General features: G+C 37.9%; 1 protein-coding gene across 3 annotated transcripts in view; it reads right to left on the minus strand.

The window, feature by feature from the left end:
• SDK1 (sidekick cell adhesion molecule 1) overlaps window positions 1-21,485 on the minus strand; it is a 417,626-nt gene that overhangs the window by 200,655 nt on the left and 195,486 nt on the right. For all 3 annotated transcript variants that reach the window (XM_075104852.1, XM_075104851.1, XM_075104853.1), the window contains one exon: window positions 16,797-16,930. In XM_075104852.1, the coding sequence (XP_074960953.1) occupies window positions 16,797-16,930 (134 nt within the window). The remainder of the gene's footprint in view (window positions 1-16,796; window positions 16,931-21,485) is intronic.

The following is a 21,485-nucleotide window of genomic DNA, read 5'->3' on the forward strand; positions in this document are numbered from 1 at the left end:
TATTTTTCTCAAACATACCTATCATTATGGATTTTCTTAATTTAAAAACGAAATGCAGCAGACAATACCAGTAATAATTACCTTTATGATAATGCAGTAACCCATTTTATTGCTCCAAAAGTCAAATATATTTATTAAATCTGCATAAATTACAATACTATTAAACTCTAATTTACGTGATACTGTGTAAGTGGGAGACTGGTTGGGCTTTTATACTAGTAAGTTCTAGCAGATAGGATGTAATTTATATTTGCCCAGTGACTGTACTTCTAGTTTATTTCATGATAACATAACTTCAGTTTCAAAATATACCAAGCCATTAATTGAGTACCACCAAGAGTATAAAATCAGCCTTCTGTAAAGTACGTGTGGATGAGGTAGCCTTATCTCTTGCTGCTTAAATAAAGTTCAGTTTTCTTAAGGAGACAGTTTTAATCTCATGCGACTGAGAATTTTGTTCAACAGCATTTAATAAACCCAGCACTACCAAGAGACACATTGCTATATAGAAGTGATACCATTTATAGGAGTAAGCTATATGGCACATTCTTCAAAATCAGTGATAGGTGACAGGCTTGTTTACTGCTCATTAATAAAAACAGAGGTATCGCTCCTGCTGGATACTGCTAAGGTTTCTTGTTTACTTTTCCTTCCAATTACAGTAATTGACCCATAACTCACTGGAGTTCTGGGCATTTATTCCAAGTTTTGCACAGAATGCAGCAACAATCCTTCGGCGTGTCAGCTAAATATGTCAGGGTTAATATTCTGCTAAATATTCAAACAGAAATTACACTAGTGTTGTAAGCCGGGGTTTTATCAGATGTGTTAAGCAATTTGTGGATTCTGGTCAGATCTGGGACGATATAAAGGGTAAGTAAAGGTCTGTTACAAATCTGTATTCGTCTCTCTGCTAAGCTGAAAATAAAAATCCTACCAAACCCAAAGGTCTGATTTGAGAAGGAATTATGTAATAAGTTTGATATATTTCTATAGGCTATTCTCATTTTAAGTCAAGCAAAACACCAGTTTCACTTGGTAGCAGGAAGAGACCACCACATGATGATTAACTGTTAGTTTGATCACGCAGAGATGCATTTCCCTCCCTGCTTTCTAGAAAGGCTGTCATTGTACAGGAACTTAAACATTAATTCGTGGCTCCCAGAAACTGCAAGATTTTGTGTGATCACTATCATCGAATCAATGTCCTGAGCTGGAAGGGACCCACGAGGATCACAGAGTCCAGCTCCTGTCCCTGCACAGGACAGCCCCAAATTCACACCATGTCTCTGAGGGACTTTTCCAAGTGCTTCCTGAATATCACCAGGCTGGTGCCGTGATGCCTCCCTGGGGAGCCTGTTCCAGGGCTCCACCACCCTCTGGGGGAAGGACCTTTCCCTAATGCCCAGCCTAACCCTCCCCTGGCACATCTCCCTGCCATTCTCTCGGGTCCTATAGATATAAGCACCAGATACATACTTGGACAAGTAACTATAGATGAGACTCAGCCTTGAAAATCCAAACTGGTTTTAAGCACAGGGAGAAAAAATACTCTCAGTACTAGATCTTGCATAGTACACTACAGAGCTATCAGGCAACGGCCTCCAAAGCTCGATATACAGTACTTGCATGACAGCTGTTGATGACAAAGCTCTTCCAAGACTGTCCTAGCAAACGTCTACATTGCACCCAGCAAACCCTTGGCAATTTAATAGCTGCCTCAAATTGTTTTTTCAAAGCAGTTTTCTCCTTTTACATAGCGATAGAATAAACACAAACTCTTCTAATTCAGTAATCAGGACAGATAATTACATCCCCTTAATTGTTTTCTTTTTCCAGCTTAGGTTCATGTTGATGGGAGATGGTAAAATTAGTCCACGAGCCATCTGAAGTTTGCCGCTTGCTGATTAAAGCCTTAATTGATTCTGAATGTTTTACAAATCAATCTCTGAATTACTTCAGGATCAGGGTGGCATAGTGTAAAAAAGAATTCTCACACACACACTCCCGTTGTGAACGGGGATCACATTGCCATAAATCCTTAGCTGCATAAACAACTTGGTTATGTTGCTTTCAAAATTCACTGTTTGGGAAAAGCAGAGAAAAATGGCAAAATGAGAATTACTGAAAATAGTAGCCTGCTGTGACTTGCAGAGGATTCTTATTCTTTCCTAAGCCTACTACATAATTTCTGAATAGACTGCATGTAGTAGGTTCTTGAAAAAAATATATTTCTATTTATATGTTATGCATGTTTATATAACATATTTCGTATATATAAATAAAATAAGTATATATTTTTTTATAGATATAAAAAAACTTGTCCCCATCTCCTGCAAAGCTCATAAAACCGCGACCTACAACCTGATGGAAGCAACGCATACAAAGCCATGTGTGTTTCCATGAGTCGGTGCACTCCTTCCCTCAGTCAGGTTTTGCACTTTTCATTGCGATTTTATATTACCTATCGTGCCATTTTGGTGAGCTCTGCGTGTTTCCAGAGGTTGCTACCTAGGATTTCTTTCTGAAACACAGGGGTTTTTTAAGTTCCTGTGGTGATCAAGGATGAAAAGGAGAGATATCTTACATTGTTCTTAAGGGCTCATCAAAAGGAGCAACTCTGGCTCTGAAGGCAAGCCCCCTCCTCTCACATTGCTGAATTTGCAGAAGACAGAGTAAGTGTAAGACAACTTTGATGCAAGCCTCTCTTCCTTTCGAATCAATTTTTCAATTCAGCTCACCTTTACCTCATTCTAACCACAAGTGCGCTACAGCTGAGGGTATGGAGACCACTTAAAATACACCACTGTACCCTTAAAAAAAAAAAAGAGGGGGGATTCTCTCATATTCAAAAAGCTGACAGATCTCAGTGTGTCACACACACACACAGTCTATAACAACTGTATTTCATGCCACTCCCTTTTTTAATATATCTGTCTAAAAAACCATAATAAGATGCTAAAGCATAACAGGATGCTAAAATGAGCTAAATTGCAGGGCCATTTGATTATAGACCACCGTTGTTCCACAGACCATTTCTTTTGGAGCCCGAAGGGTCGCCAGCACACACAGGTTTGCTCTTTGCACTCATTCACAAAACTTCCTAGAAGCCATGTAGCTTTATGCTGCAGCATGAAGGTTAAATTTACTTTTGAAAATTCTTAAGAGACACAGCTGACAAACTTTTACATCACATATATTACTTAGGTAAATCATATTCACTTCTGATGAATATTTTAAAAACACCACCCAGGTAAGGGTAAGCATTTATGACAAATGTAATATCTTCAGCATTAGCACACAAGTGAGCATTGTACTTCGCATTCCACTGGTGTATTGTGACACGAAGCATGCATAAATCCTGTATTAAGACACTAAGACGTCATCGGGGTTGCTTGCGACATTATGAAGTGAAACTGAAATGAAGTACCTGAACCGCACAAAACTAAGCCAGGATAATTGACCCGTTAAAACCCAGTGTTTTAAAGACTGGCATAAAGTCCTGTCAGCTGACTTGAGAAACCTCTGCTTCAAACACACAGTACCCTTTTCCAGAAAATAGCTTCACTGCTTTAAAAATAGTGAAATATCATTCTGAAAAGAAGTCTTAAAGAAACAGTGCTTGCAAAGGCTTGCAGGAAAACAGCTCGGTCATTGCCCACAGTAAATTCAGAACTTGTACATTTCAGGTTTCACAACTGGGAAATATTTTGGCAAAATTAAAAACACCTCCCCTGGTATGTGCAGTGAAAGAGTGAACCAAGAAAACCACTATCTACCTGCATCAGCTAGCCATAAACTGCCAATGAACAGTGTTAACTCATCCCTCTTGTTAGTGAGCACATATGCTGGTGTCTCATACCCCCACACTAATTAGAGGCCTGTCACCACTTCTATTACGAACAACCTTTGAAACCTTTAAAAGATTTATCTGTGAATTTTTAAAAATTACACTGCTTTTTCCATCTTTAAACCATAGGGGAAAAAAAAAAAAGCCCTCAGCAAGTAGCCCAGCTGCCTGTTTCTGCAGCTCCGTTAATGGCAAGGCATCAGCACCATTACAACCTACAACAAAAATATCTAACCACCTCAGACTTGTTTTTTCAAAATAAATTCTCTATTATACTCAAGATCAGAATTCAGCGGTCAGTATCATGTCCAGAAAGGTCTTCCAGATTCCATAATACTTCTCCCCATCAGCCTATGAAGTGCAAATTGCCCTCTTCATCAACGAATATACCTGATTAAATGGTGGCTGACAGATCTAAGGCAGTCTGCTCCTCTTCTCATCACATCTACTGCAAGAGTTTGCGTCTGCTGACAGCATGGCTAGAAGTGCTGGTTTCCAAAGGATCCCAGTCCCTCAAAGTTGCAACGCACCATACCGATCATGTAAAAAATATAATGGATAACTTTTCCAACAGCAAAGTGGCGACTGATAAGCCAAACCCTGTCAAGATGCCTTCGATTATGAACAGCCTGCCACAGGTACTGTGCTTATGTGTCGTACAGGACACTTCTTGAAGAGTTAAAATTTACATGTTGTCTTGAGGGTGGAAAAACATAAAACTCTCATACCGTAATTCATTCCTTCTTTCAACAGAAGGAATCCTTTTTTAAATTCCTCATAACTTCTTGGGTAACGGCTATTTGCATGACAAAGTGGAACTTGTCTTTCCACAGTTGAAGGGAAGTGCTGAGCACCCCTTTAGACCACCTATCTGTGAAAAACAGGCCTGCTGCATTGACTAGCAATGAACCAGTAATAAATGTTTATGTTTTTATAATAGTTTTTTAAAACACTTGCACAATACAAATGTTTTTTTTCAACGAGGCCATAGACCAGTTGCTACGCCAATATGGTTAGAAATGAGTGTTACTGTAGCAGAATATGCAGAATTTTCTATCAAATTTACAAAGGGAATACCCATAAATGAAATTATATTAATTTAGATGAAGAATCAATATTCAGCAAAACCTCTAACACCACAATGACCACAAAATTCAGGGAAGCAGAAATTGTCTGTAAGGGAAAGAGCTCCTCAAATGATTAAACAAATGAATCCTGTCACACCAAAGGTAATAAACAATAATTGCAAAGCACATTTATATAAATCTTCACAATAAATCCCATGGTGTTTTACAGTTTAAGAGCAGATTAGGTAGGTCAGCATGCAGTTTGAGATCAATACAATAATACTACGTTGAATTATAAGCAACCATATAAAATTCTTCTATTTGAGCGCATGAAATTGGTCCAAAAGTGATGAGCCTATAATCACAATATGCACAAGAAAACAAACCCTCAGGCTTTAAGTTCACAAGCTATTTAGACATATGTGACAGCTCTCTGCACTTGTATTAAAATATACATGTAAGTACGCAGGGCTCAAAATGAAGACATTTATTTTTCATTTTTCTCTACCTTTATCTTTGTTTGCACAAAATGAACCTTAGATTTTCCAGCAAAAAAAAAAAAAAAAAAAAAGATTCCCACATAACCTTTGCTTGTGAGATAAAGATCACCAAATGAAATTAAGTCACTCCACAGTATTTCTTGGCCTTGTTCCAGGGTGATGTGGAAAGAAACATTTGTCATAATCACTTACAATTGGAAAAGAACAGGAAAGATCACTGTTAATGACACAGCGTCGCATGGCATAGGGGACTTCGCAGACCTATCACTGCACGATGATGACAGCAATGTAAGTTCTCTGCACAGAGGGATTTAGAGCCTGAAAAGGCAGATATTTAGTTCTACCTCCTTCGATACAATAGGTCCACTTGAATTATTTTTGCTTCTTAGGGTTTTTTTGGTTCTTTGACTGATTGATTGGGGAGGGGGGTTGGATGAGCATAGCATGCCTGCGAGATCCTCTTTCTTTGCAATTATCCTCAGCATATTCCCTTCTCAGTTTCATGGGCCTTTTTAGCTAGCTTTTACAGACTTGATTTAATATTCATAATCACCTTGAAAAGGCCATCTGCAATTTTAATCACTCACTACCAATTACTCTCTTTAATAGCTATGACAGTATCACTCACAGTGATCTGGTAAATCCACACGGATAGGTGAAGGCAGCACTGGGCGAGCAGCTTCTTTCCCAGCATTTGCAGAAGATACAACACCGCTGGCTTTTTTTAAGCCTTCGCTGTCTTTACTAAGTCAGTTTTATGAGCATATGGCTTTGCAGAGCAGACTGAAACATAGCCAGTGTGGAGTAAATAAGCAAGCTTTTGTTTTTCTCTCTCCCTACTGCGTAAGGAACAAGTGGGGAATTAGAAAAACCCTTCCATGCACAATTTCTCTTATCTTTCCTTCTTCACGCAATAGACTGTCCTCCATTTTTACCACAGAAAGCTTAGAGTCCTTTAAGGAGACGCTATTTAACAATTATGTTCTGCCGGATTATAGGAGCTGTAACTTTGTTCCCACATTCCATAGCTAAAATGATTTATCTGCCATAAAAAGGCAGAGTTTTGGATTATGGATTATTTTTAAGGGGCTTAAAAGTGTAGGCGATAGTCTGCACATGCAAAGAAATCAGTGTTTCTATCACTTTACAGGACAGTCTGTGGCGGGGGAAGTCACAACTTGGACTACTCCGACGCCTAACTGCTCCCCAGATGCAAATGACAATATGTGAAACTGAGTGGTACAAAACTGAAGGATATCAAACATCCTGGACCAGCAATTTACAGCTCCCACAGTCCAGCCAAGTGGACAAGAAATCGATGCAGCTTTTACGTGCATCAGGTGAGGCACCCCAGGTTGCAATCAAGTCTGAGTTTCTCTTCTTATTACAAATGGGGTAGGAAGGTCCAATTATTCTGTATTACTTTAAAATTCATAGCAAGTCCTTACTAAAAAATGTAAAAAGGTTTCCAATACTAAACTTTTTTTGTTAAAATTTGGAGCAAAAATTGATTAGTTGATTTAAAAACACCAAACCTACTTGGACAGCGTATAAATAACTTCCATCTTGTCTGCTGAATAAAACAACAGTAGCGATCAAATTACATACCTTACCATAGTGTCTCTACACAAAGAAGAATATTTAAGGTTTTACATATGACCTTGAATCTTGCGTGCCCCGACTCTGCCATGCTTAGATTGTGGCTGTAATCACTGTTTTTCCATTTTTGTTCATATGCAGGCTATTGTGTGTGCTTTCACAATTACTTAGACAAATCACATCTACCTGGAGAGACAAGGACACACAGAAACCCCCTCACAAAGCAAGGGGTTTCTATCCTTATTCAATTTGCCTGTTCTGTGATGTATATTGAGAAGAAATTAAAGACCTCTTTAATATGAAGAGCTTTGAAAATGACAAACCTCAACCAACCTTATGCTTGTAAAAGCTTGAGATAAAAACTAGTTTTTGTAAATACTCTGGGGGAGCAGTTCTGCCACGCAGACCTTTAGCGTGTCTGTCTTCAGGATATATTTAGGCTTTTGCAGTATCTGAGTAAACGCAAAAGTTATTCTATTAAACATCTGTTTTGAGCCTATTTATTATTCCTTATCTATATTGCTTATAAGACATTTCAAGCTTGCCTAATACAGTGACAGTTTAAAGAACACCAGCAAATTGTTCCTGAATTACTCATTTTCTAAATTCAAGAGCTATTGCTATGAAGAAAAAAAAATTATACATGCTCCAAGTTTATCCAATTCATAAGAAATAAGATGCTCCTCACTATTTTCCTAAGCGAGAGCTTTGTACCTTTTTACCCTCTTGTTCTCAGACCAGTCAGAACAACCTGTCTCATTACACAACAGTACAAAGCTGTCACAGCCAGATATTACAGATTTTTTTTCCAAATATGATTTACTTTTTTCTTAAAATAGGACATTTAAGCTAAGGCTCCCTTCAGTAAGCTACAGATCCTTACTTTCTTGGTAAAAAGCACCTTTAGTAGGGATCAGCAACTTTAAATAAATGAAGATTATACTTTAAATACATCCAACTGCATAAAGATGGAAAACAAAGCAGAAGATTTCAAGTCAGCTACTAGGAATACTCCAGGAGGATGGCACAGCAGAGCAGGACTCATAAGAGATCAAAAGGCGATGTTCAAAGGGTAAGTTGATACGCGAGTCTCCAGCAGCTATTCTTCTTAAAGCTTCAGAATTATGATACTTACATAAACTGAAACATAAACCCCTTTACAAATGCCTACAAATCGCTATACTGTCTCCTTGGGAAGATTTTAGAAAGTGCAGTTTATCTTGGGCATACATAATAAAGAAATCAACAATTCTAGGGAAAAGACTGTTTGCCAGTCCTGCAGGGCCAGGAAGCGGCCAACGCTGCATGTTGCTTGACTCAGAAATCATAAAACTCAGAAAATTTATTTATTACCACTATCATTATTTATCATATCTATTTACTAGATATTAATTTTTGTTCATATTAAAAAGCTTTTCAAATATCCCAAAGTACTACTTAAACTTAGAAGAATGGACAGGAACTACTACCCTCATGCCAACAATCAGAGCTAATTATGAGCACAGAGTACTTAAACAAGAGTGAGAAAATGAGAGAAACTAAAGAGAAATATTTTCATGGTAGAATTCCGTTAATAGTACAGTCAAATTTCAACTTAATTTTACCAATTTGGCCCATGAAAGATGATTCAATCTTGAGTAACCAACACCTTTTTATGTCTGATCAAAACAATGTTTATTTCAGTACCTTCATTTCAACTTATTCCACACTAAAGCATTAGTTAGAAGACTGAAGAAAAACACTGATCAAAAATGATACTTTGTAAATTCTGCAGTATTATTTAGAAAAAAATTGTAGGTGAGTCAGTGAGACTGAGAAGTCCATCTGTTGAACTGGCAATACTTTTCCGTCCAGAGAAGTTTTCTGGCATTTCTTTTATGTTGGTCTCCCAACAAATCATCACAGTTTGTTCAAGATGGCATTTTCCTGGACAGCATGTATAATTGATGTGTGTCACATTTTATAAAACGATTGCAAGGTAAATTCAATTTTCTCTTTTCCTTGTTTCTGTCCTCTAAGAATCTCTTATCTCCACATATCAATTACAGGGCAGTGACAGAGATAGGTTACAAATCACTCCGATGAATGTAATAGCAAAAGTGATTAGAGATAGGGAGAGATTAATTGTACGTGTCAGATATAAATAAAGGGTTTAGAAGACAACCCAGGATTTTGAGAGTGTGTGTGTATTCCAGATCTCTTACAGACACAAAACCCCAAACCTTATAAACAGACAAGCATAACAAGAAGCTATGTTAAAATAATAAGTTGGATTACAGAAACGTTAGCATTTGCCATTTTTTCAGAGCAGCATCCATAATGTATGCACATATGCCGAAGGAACGTACACCCAACTTGGGTGCACTTCCCCAGCTTCACCAGCCAGTGGTGAGTCCCCATAACAACAGGGTTGTATTGTCGCATCTGGGAAAAGAAGGAACTATTCTTTCCATAAACCATGTATTTAAAGCTTTATTTTGTTTGTTGATGCAACACAATGAAAATTCAGTGTCAGATATTTAAATATGTTTTATGCTGATTTTGGCTGTTTACGTTCTCTTTAATAGTAAGATTGAAACAATCTTACGGAAAGTTTATTTTATACTCTTTCCGTTGCAAAAACTGCTAGCAGAGGAGACACCAGTTGCCTCGGACAGAGTCTGGAGCAGATGCAGAAGTGCACCGTGTGTGGCAATAATTATTAAAAAATACTCCAAAGGAAGAAAACACTGGAGACCAACCAATATTTCTGCTATTTATCAGAAAAAGTGCTGATAGAATATTTAGGTAAAGCCAAGGAAAAGCTCAAGCTGCCACAGAGGTTTCTTGGCTCGTCTTTATTATTCCTGCAGTTTATCAATCTCTCATTTTAACCACAGGTTTCCCTCTATATCACTATAGTTAAAAGTGAGGAAAGTTTTCCTTTAAGGAGAAGAAAGGTAGAGAATTATGGAAAATCTCTGGCTGAAGCTTAACTAAAAAAAACAAAACCAAACCAAAACCAACCCAGAAACCAAACCAAAAACCTGATAAGAAAACCCCCCAAATTCCAAAGTAAACCATTAAGACAAGCCTCCACTGGAATACCTGGCTCTGAATAAAGCTTAAACTGACACTAGTTCCAATATATCAAAACAAAATCTTTAATAGTAATTCAGTTTAGTCCTTTTTTCATAGCTATTATTGTTACTAAAATGCATTTGACTTGAATATATACATGTATACATACACATACGTATATCTCAAAAGCATGGCTAAGTTGTACTCAATCTATTCTCAAACTAAAAAGAAACAAAGATGCCCACATTAAAAATTTATGACCTTTAGTATTAGAGCAGATTGGAGCTACAATTGAAGAAAAAGCATTAAGACAGACGGTATTTTACCAAGGTACTGTGATGGCATTTACACAGAATTTATCCTTGAGGTTCAGTTTTAAATCCCAAACACGTCTACAGTCTCCTTCAAATTAACACTCTTTTGTTATCCAAAATGTTAAGTGACCATCAAAGCAAAAGGCACACATTTACTCATGAAGCCACACACAACGACCACTAGGGTATCCTTCCTGGAAATTCTGCTTGAAAAAGAGAAAGAAAAGCCTGTGTAGAAAATGGGAAAGGTAAGAAGTGTCATTATTTCAGAGCAACTTAAAACCCATGCACCGAGGGCTGAGCTGTGCTATCTTGGACTTCCCCAGTATTTGGGCAGAACCTCGGGCAATCGTGTACAATCATGGCACAGAAAATGCCATTTCATTTCGTCCCATATTCCCTCTCCTTCCCCCACCGAAAGGAAAAAAAAAACAGAAGAAAAAAAATAGCATCATTGAAACACTAATTTCACCTCAACAGCGCTGACCCAGGGAGGCTAAGTGAAGTAAATTCCCTTGGCATGAACTAAAAACAGTTTGACAAGTTTATAGAGCTTGCGTGAATTTGACCTCGGAATAGAAATATCTATTCCCTGGGGGTGCCAGCCCATTCCTTTTCTTTTTTCTTTTTTCCTGCCTACACCTGAAAGCTGGAACTAGCTATGAAAGATTCATGCAGCAGTATGCTTTAAACATATCCATGAAGGATCCTCAACATCTGCTGACTTGAACAAACCTTGATGGTTAATATGAAAAATTATGTTAGTGAAATGCTCTCTTCCAGAGAGGAAAATGTCTGCTCAGAATCTTCTGAAAACCTGTCTTCTTAACAAACTTGGCAGAAGGATGTCAAAAGTAATATTCTACCAATACACCAACAGGTAATATGGCACTTCCCCCCCCCCGTTTTCTTTCCTAACAGTGTAAGAAAAAAAAAAAAAATCATCATTTTTACAGGCACTGAAAGTGACCTAAACATCTTGTGCTGTCATGAGAACCTGTCTTTGTAATAAAAAAAACACCAAAAACAAAAACCAAAAACATCCAGTGCAAAATCAGTACCCTGTGAGTCTGCAGTGGGACTCCTCCCTTCTGTAAAATTTTTATTTTCATACATTAGATTGAAGAACAAAATAGGCACCGACGAGAGACAAACAGGGTCTATTTAGCCTTATGTCAATGTGTGCTGTAACAGAATAAAATTATTCTTGTTGCAAGTGGAAGCTGGGCAGAATAACATGACACCCTCATATTTTAAATTAATTGCAATGCAACCAAGCCAACAGTTTAATTTTCAGCCCCCAACTTTTTTTTCCCCCTACTTTTTTTTTCCTAAGCATTGCCAGTGCTCAAGGGAAAAAATTTATCTTCGTTAAACGATAATTGGCTTTATTATCTTTGACTCTTCAGAAATGCTGGCTGGCAAGGTTTTTAAAATTTTCATCAATCTTGTTTTCTGTTTTTACAAACCCTGCATCAAAAAAAAAAAAAAGACGTCAGTCTGCAGAACACTCTGTATCTCCTAGTGTTATGAATAGGTCTTGAGACTATCTAATTTACTAATAAATCTATTGAAGCGACATGCATCTCAATATTTCACAGCTTAACAAGAAGGTCCAGAAGCAAGGCCCTGAATTGCAGTTCCAGATGATTAGCGCTGCAAAACCAATTGAAGCAGGAGTATCTAAGCTGTCAGAACAGCTTACACATACCCACCTTTTTCAAACTTGCCATTTATATCATTTACTGGGGGGCACTTCCTCGAATTTTTCATAAAATGCTTCAACTAAACTCAGAAATAGCAGTGCGTACTGTTAAAAGTTTCTAAGACTGGGCCAACAGTGCTCACATCTACAGTGTTGCATTGAAGTTAATAATAGAAAAATTCTCAGCAGGGCTTTTCAAACTTCTTCTAAAGTGGCACCAGAGTCTTGCCATGTCATCGAGTAATAAAGTAACAAGGACACGCATTGCGTACGCTGCGGTGAATACCTCAGCCAGCTCCTTACTGTAATAAAAAGCTCCCTATGAATTTTTTCTTCCTCCCTTCTAAAAAAAGAACCCCACTTATTAAACTCCCAACTTACGTACTAGAAATCCTCAGTTTCATTAAGTAGCTCTTTACACACCTGCTCCCCCTTCTCCCCCCAAACCACCCTCATGACTAAATGGCACAGCCTACAGCCAGGTACCATGTACCAGTCCTTAAGTTCTGTACAACAACCGTAAGAGGTTTGGGGCAGAATTTCAGAGCAATTTAGCTGATACACAGAGTATGGCCTTCAAGGAAATACAAGTTTTTTAGCCTTATTTTAAGGAACACTTAATCTAAGTGTCCTCCCAACAGTGGTAAGATCAAAAGTGTGTCACTTTATCCCCAGACAAGCCAGAGTCTTTAGGAAGAGATCTGACCATCTGTGCTGCAGTGTATGTCTGTCCATGGGAGAATGGGCACAAACCAAAAGCCTAAAGAATTAAGGATCCGTTTAAGATATTATCATCCAATCTATGGTCAAATAGATGGAAACAGGAGAGAACATTAAGGATTTCCCGATTGTTTTTAGTGAAAAGTATAGTTTACATCTAAGAAGCTTGCAGCAGCTCAGTGACAGGGTAAGTCTCGCACCTCTCTGGTCAAGGTGAGAAGTTCCAACAATGGAGTTAATACTGAAATCCTCCAAAACAGTACTAAGTGCATTTTCAAGGGGGAATTAAGTGATGTATTTGAGTCTAAAAGCAAACTGAGTTTTGTTACTATTTCTGTTGCCAAACTCTTGACTTTCAGACTTGCCGATTTTCCTAGCCAAAGGTTTGCATTATTTCCACATGAGCTGGGACATATGGTTTAAAAAAAAAAAAAAAAAAAAAAAAAGAAAAGAAGGCATTCCTTAGCTTAACATACAGTTGAACTGACTATAAGACGTTTTAAATTTAGGACTACTTTATGACATCTCATACTAATTTCAGATGTGATATTATTCCCAACATGCCGCCTGTTGAACATCATTTTTATTTCACCGGAGCCTGTCACCTCAGGGATGACCTAATCCTCTTGAAACCAGCAGAAACACGTCCACTTGAAAGAAACAACCACGGTTTTCAGGCATAGGTGAACTGGACCTTATACTGTGAACTTAACTCTTTCGGTGACCTGGACTTTCAAATTAAGACACATGGATTTTAGAGGGCAGGCATGCAGCACACCAGTCTTTCACCAAGCTAGGGACTCAGCTGTTCGGCAAGAACACTGCTCAATATTTCGATCTTCTTCTCTTGGGGATACCCTATCTATTGGCTGATACACCTTTACTGCAAAGCATGTTTAAGGAATGAACCGTCACTGTAATACGTACTGGTACGTGTCTCCAAACACCAAGATGTCCTAAGATCTGTTAATATTCATTAAGCCCAGGCATTCTCATGCCCACATTTTCAGAGTCTGACCAAGCCCAGAAAGCAGAGAAAAGCAAACTCAAGCGTAGCAGAAGCAATGCTGACAAGCTGGAAGGCTTTCTTTTGAAGCTGTTTTCTAACTTACATGCATTATGTTTGTAATCAGGGGGCTATGGGGGGATGCAAGGCTTCATGCTGCCTGGGTCTCAATGAGCTATAGGTTAGGCTGACAAGAAACAAAGTATCTTTACCCTTTAATACTCAGACCCCTACAAGATAATTGCTCATGACTGGGGCTTTTACACTGCATTTTTGAAACATGTTCAACATCCTCAAATCTTATTCAACATGTATCAAAGACAGTCATTAACTGAAGGACAGTTTAGTATATTTTCCAGACATCGCTCAAACTCCATTACCTTCAGCCACAATTCCAGGCATTGACTTTAATCTGCAATGTAAGGCCCTATAACTCATCTTCTGCTTAGCTCAGAGCTATGCCTTTCTCCTACTGTCAGTCTTGTATTTCCGACCCAAACAGGACAACTTACAGCTTTCTCACCTATTAGGCTGATACTGCAAATGTGCTTTTCCTACAGGCTGGAGCGAGGCTGACACCGATATCCTTCAAGGAATAACAAGCTATGCATATCTAACACTGCTCTCAGTGGATGACTGCCCTGGGAATTATCTATAGTTTTTTTTCCTTTTGCCCTCAACAGAAGTGGCAATATGCATGCTGAGTCATGTAGCAAGGTTGCACTCAATAATTAATATATAATCTACTCACACAGAGATTGGATATTCCACTTTGCTTGCGGTTTATTTGATTTTGATTAAACCGTGTTTAAATTTTATACATGTCCTAATGGAAAATGACAAGTCCCATCACTCTTAACATCTGATAAGATTCAGAGAGTGGCAATTCAATGTGATATCTTCCATACCTGGAGGTACCTTTAACAATCTGTTTCCAACCACTTGCTGGAATTTTTTATTACTCCTCCAAAATACATCATTTTTCTGCAACCATTCTCTGCATATTGCTTCAGGACTATATTTTGGCTTGATTGTTTTCTGTTACTGGACCAAGAAGTTTTATTCACTTCTATCCAATGTAACACATATGTTTCTTCCTCAGATAAAAGTTCAGAATGACCATGCTAATCTCATTCTCTTTACAGACACTGTAATGCCTTATGGCCAGTGCCTTTCTTCAATACACACACAAGCATCAATAAACCTGGATATCAAGGTGACAATTTTAAAACCTCATTGGCTCATTAATTTTAACAAACAAATCCATTTTTGGCTTTCCATCTTGCCTCGTTCTTCATTTTCTTTTATCTATTTCATCTTTCCTATTTTTTCACATCACAGATAGACTTTGCACTCATGGTACCAAGTCTGTACGCATTTTGATGTGTTTTCTTTTCCATATGCCTTCTGCTTTGCATAGCACTTGTTATGCATGCATGATCACAGACTATTTCTAGCATTAATTAAGATATGAAATTAAAGTGGGAAGTATGTTATTGGTCACATCATACAAACAATACAAATTTGCTTTAAAAATGAAATTACTAAAGTGTTAGCTAACTTTTTATACTGTCAGAAATAATAATGTTTACAATCTACATGCCACGGTACTGCCAGAATTCACAAGTGGATTTGGAATATTATTTCCACTTCAGAAAGATACACATAAAAGCCCAGATAAGATCATTTAGTTTATAAACATATCTGGCAGAAAACACAGGTTCATCTCTTCTGCTCTGTGTTACAGCAAACAGCTCCGGCCCTCAGTGACCCCTGATCCCTCTCTAACAGGGCTTCCACCGTTGTTGCAAAAACAGCTTTCCTTGAAATCTGATTTAAAATCTTAGCAGAAAAATATTTTCTCAGAAATTAAATGTTTCACAGGAACATAATGTTTTTGATGGACTTCTGACAAACATAAGCATGTTTCTAAAAGCAATTTGTCAGATTTCCTGCCCAGAAACCCAGACTCCCAAGTTCTGCTATTGTAAGGAAACGAGTCACAGGGGTTGTCTCAAATCTAATGGCATCCAAGATCAAGAGATCTTGGGCACCTCATCATGCCGACTGATCTAGACCTGAGAGTCTCGCATCTTCTAGAAGCTCAAACCATAAGAGTAGCCTACCAGTAAAGCTGCCAGTGTCATCAAGCATTTACCCAGTCGCCTCTTCCCTGTCTCTACAGCCAAATATAGAAACCTCCACATTCACACAACAGACTAACGTACTTGCTATCTCGCTGCTACGTTAAAAACACTTTTACCAAATGCCCTCAGAAAAGGAGTCAAACCATTCTACGTGTTTAGAATATTAATGTTTCGTGCAAACACATTATGTTTTACAATAGTTTACATGTGCATATTTTTGCTGAATATGCCCGTTAGTATATTTAGTGTGCAGTCATCTCTCCGACCCCATTGCTCTGCTGCTTTTCCCTCTCCTTCGCTGTACAATCTACTCACGGAATGCCTCTGTAATGGTAGGTGTTAATACAATTTGCGCAATGTGAAATAATAAGTAATAACAATGAAATGCATGTTCCTGGGACTCTGTGATAACTCCAGGTAAAAATAATGCCATAGACTGGGAATAGACTCATTAATAAAATTGCACTCAGAAGAGTGACTTGTTTACTTACCCGCAATGGAAAACAATACATTATAAACCCCTGCATTAAAAAGAAATTACGATCACAACTTTACAATAAACAGCGAGGGATATCATCATGTACCTGCCTTGCACAAAATAAACCATCAGACAAAAGGCTTTGAGGGTGATTTGTCGAGGACATATACTCCCTTAGGTCCCTCCTATTGCACAAGGGGTCCAACGTGCTCCAAACGAAGCAGGAAAAGTCGACGTCCTTTAAAAATCTAACCCTTTGTTAGCAAGGCTCTTTTTATTAGGGCAGACTTTTGGGAATACTGCCTGCAATCTCAGTATGAGAGTATGTTATCCCGAATTCGGATACTTACTTGCTATGCTGAGATGAATAAAGGGACTTGTCTTGTTCTCCCCATTCTTTTCATTGACTGCCTGGACATAGTAGCCTCCTGCATCGGTCACTGATGTTGCAAGGATGACCAGCTGATTCTCTAGTGTGATGGCTCTATTTAGGAAAGAGAAAGATCACGCTGAAACCAGAAGAACGGTATCCACTAGGCAAAAATTGCGCAACACTTCAGACTTGACAGACTGATATGATACCCATTGGTCATCTAAACCAAGACGTTGTGGAACCAAAACCGGCCTGATTTCAACCACATTCACAAGTAGTACTTAAAATCATTGATGCTTCTAGGCCTTTTCTCCATTTAGATTGTGTAAGATGTTTACGGTGACACACAGAAAGCTACAACGTGTGAAACTAGAACAGTTTAAACGGCAATAAGAAGTTACACAAGAAATGGAAAGCGCAACAGAGACCAACATCCTGCAAACTGCATCGTTACAGGCTGAGCACAGTCCTGGCAAACATCAGTATGCTGCAAAGTCAGTTTTATTGAAAAACCTTCTCAACAATTGAAAGGTAGCAAATTAAAGGCTGACACTCGGGGAGTAACACCACCTAGTTTAACAAAAAAAAAAAAAAAAAGGAAAAGTCAAAGGCAGCAGAACCTGAGAAGGTAAACTTTCTGTATTTATGGCATCGCTAATTATCACAACATCACAGACAAGAACATCGGCAAGTTAGAGCCTAATTGATACAGGGAGGTGACCTGTGTGTAGATAGGGAGGGAAGAGTTTTCATTTAATCTAAAGCAGGTAGGAAAGCACAACCCTGTAGTTAGCACTGGTGTAGGCCTGAAGGAGTCAATAAATGTCATTGTATAACACAAGTTGACTCTTGTTTAGGGCTGCTACATAACAAGTGCCTCTATAAACTCCCCTGCAGGCAGCATTTGCACTGCAATAGGGTTGGTTACTTCACATTTTACATGTATTAGATGGTCTTTTCTTGACTAGACAAGATAAAGGTTTAATCTAGAGACAACATGTCCAAATTTAAGGGCTTAACTGAACGGGACACGGGAAGCTCAAAAACCAGAGAAGAATAAAAGAACATGTAAAGTTCCAGAGCAAGCCTGTGGAGCAAAGAGCTGACACTAATGCAGACTGGGACAGGGACAAACTTGGAAATCTGAACGCAAGATTGGAGCAAGAAACTCCTACCTTCACTTATATCACTTGATGAGAAGCCCCACTGAGTTCAGCTGTGCTATTAGTTTTATCCTTGAGCATGAGGTTGAAACAACATATTAAATTATCATACTGCACGAAACAAGTTCATACATCAATAGGCCTCAGAAAGAGTCAGTGTTAAGTCAAAGTAGCTGTGCACTAATCAATCAATAATGAACACTCCTGCATTCCTTCCTCCTGTTTTGGCACACTGTGGTTAACATTAACAATTCACAACTACTCTGCTTTTGAAGAAGCATTTAAGGTAATAGGGGAAATCACACATTGCTATTGTAACATACTAGTTTTTATATGTAGGAGGGGGCATAGAAAATTACAGTGAGAAAACACAGCAGTGTTCAAATGCTGTGTGCGTTTTATTCACAGCGCTTCAGTTTTCTAATGTGGATATAAAAAACACTGAACTTCTATAAAGCTATCAGTAGATACTAATAAATAAAAGTCTCCTGAAAAATATATAAGGCTATATTTTCAGCTCTGAGTGCACGTCAGCTAAAGATCCTGTTTACATTATCTTTACTGACAGTTTCTATTACAAAAACTATTAAAAAAAATCACAGTATGACTTTTTTCTGTATTCAGTGAAGCTGTACTAGCTTAACTGACTTTGGAAATTAATCGAAGAAACTGTGATAGATTTACAGTGGGGATATAAAATGCAATTAATATGACATTTGATAAAGCAAATAAAGATAAAATTGCAATGAAGTGCTAATAACTGAATATTAAGAGACAATGACATTTACATTCAATTGTACTTCAGCTCTAAAAGAAAGCAGCATTAGAAAGATTCTTGGAAAATCCTGAAATATATTTCAGACTGTTTTGATGCCAGCTGCCACTGTACCCAAAGTTTTAAAGGTGATTCTTGAATACGGGTGAGATGCACGCTGCTTCTATCAGTACTAAACTGACTGGAAATTCTGACAATTGAACCATTATACTCATTATATACTACTCAAGAGCAAAGAGAATTAAGATGTATTTATTAAGAAAATTGTTCAAAATAATTTTTTAAAATTATAATACACAAATATTTATTGGAATGCGAGAAAAATGTAACATTTAAATTAAATGTAATGGATTTTAAAGATTAAACGAACGTAAGTACATTCAAAGCAAAAAAAGAGTCAATGTGGAAGGGCTAAACATGATAAATTACATGCTTAAAATAGTGCAAGAAGTTTTGTATTAATTTGTATAGAAAAAAAGACAACAAAGAAACTCCTGAATACTCTTTGGGGTCATCAATTACACAGTCAAATTAATGCTAAATTAAATACCCAAATGAGTTATTGATATCTTAATAGTTCTGTGAAAAATTGAATGTTTCAATTTCATTAACTAAAGACAGGTATCGAGCAATACATGAGCCTTCACAGGCTGCAGACTCTGGGAGCTTTATTTATATCAAGTATGAGCCTTGTGCATCAGGAAAATCAATTAGTCACATTTTAAGAACTCATTAGTTCCAATGTTTTCAAACCATCTGAAGATTCATGGCCCAGCCCTTACCAGGGTTGCAGCCACTTTTTGCACAACAGCTGCACAGAGCGCCCTCAAATTGGTTTAACATGTATTCCTGGGTTTATTGTTTGTTGTCATTGTCTGATAACTTTTAAATTATGACAGCAACACTCTAATGTTCCAAGGAAAATCTGATTCCCGGCTGCTCAGTTTACCAGCATATTTGAGGAAGATGACTGCAGCAGATGGAGTGGACCTGTCAGTAATTCATACCCAGCACAGGATTCATGAAAAATATAAATATTGCTTTAAAAAAAGCAATATCCAACTTAACTCAATCTAATATTTTCAAGACAGGAGCAACCGGCTAGTAAACCAAGCAGACTGATCCTTCAGGATTCTTTAAGCATAGAGAAAGGAGAATTTTAACTCATAGGTTTTCATAGAAGAATTGTTAAAACTTCTCTGGAGTTCAGCGGAATCCTGTAGGGAACAGCCGCCAACGGCAGCGTGCCTGCCCGCGCGTGGTAGGCAGTTACGATGGCACATTCAGTGTGATGATGTCCTACAAGCGTTTCAGCAGTACTTTTACCACAAAAGCAGCCAGAGACTAGAACAGATTGATCCAAAAGCGAAGGCGAGTCAGGCCTTTGAAACTACAAGCTATGTTTATGACATGCCTAACCCAAGACTGTGGTCTGACAGGATGGGTAACGGCAGCAGTCACGGAGACAAGTCATTTCATACACCCAGTTCTTCTAAGCATCTGAACATGTCAACGAGCACCTAATGAGCTTTTCATCACCTCCATTTATTGCAGCCAGAATTTAGCGCTTAGATACACTATGGTTTTTTTTAATTGTAGCCTTGAATTGTCCAAATGCTGTAAAAAAAAAAAATCTGGTGCAAATCTCAAAATTTGATCTAAAGCTTATGGAAATCATTCTCTTAACATCAGCGGAACAGGAATCAGACCTCTAGAAGTAAAAAGAACTTTCCAAAGAAGATGCCATTATTAAGATATTTGAGACAAAGTTTTTGGCGTTACATGAATTGTTCCTGAACTGAAAATTGCACCATTTATTAAAATGCTGCAAATGAACTCTTCAGTATCTTAAATAGGTGGTTTGCCATTAATAATGTTTTTTATGTGAAAATACCAAAATGTACTCTGCAAGTGGATAATTCCCAAAGGTTAGATATTTGTTAGGTTATTAGTCTACCAGATTACACAATAAATAGATAATGCTAGGTTACAAAAACATCATAAAATGAAAATCAGAGTAACCTGATTAGGCTTTCTCTTGGAAGGCTGCCATCTGCTCAGGAACCAGCGTGCAGTATTTTAGCGTAAAGGCCTTCATAAAGCCTCTTTTCCAATATTATCTCCAGCTAATACAGATATCAATCCCTCTATACAAGATATTTTTTACTAGAAAACCTCTGTTCCTCTTTTAAACACTTTTGTCCACGTTACATAGGAAGCACCGATCTTTCCCCACGATCCAGACACCACACAGTAACAGTGATGTTAATGGAGAAGAGAGAGGTTATGGGGTAATAGCAACATTATTACTGAAAGGCTTCCCCCACAGATTGCCCCTTTTGGAAAAACTTACGGATATGTTGCTGTTAAAATCACAGCTGTTCAAGTGAAATCCTGACTCAGAGCAGTCCATGCATGGCTTAACAGAGTGAGCATTTCACCACCATGTGTCTTCCAATTCTGATGGGGAATTATTAATCAAAATTATTTAAATACATCTTTCACAAACAGTCCATGTTTTTCTGGACTCAGTCACTGAGCAAAATACCAGCGTATGTGCTACAGAGCAACACATCCATAGCAACAACACACTAAGAGCTGTGACTGGATGCCAATTTCACAAAATACTGTTCAGATTCCCGGTATACTGTCACTGCAAGTCAACCATCTATGAATAAAAATGTTATACTTACACAGCTGGTGAATATTCAAGTATTAGTACACAAAT

The sequence above is a fragment of the Phalacrocorax aristotelis genome, chromosome 10, assembly GCF_949628215.1.
Source record: "Phalacrocorax aristotelis chromosome 10, bGulAri2.1, whole genome shotgun sequence".
Taxonomy (NCBI): domain Eukaryota; kingdom Metazoa; phylum Chordata; class Aves; order Suliformes; family Phalacrocoracidae; genus Phalacrocorax; species Phalacrocorax aristotelis.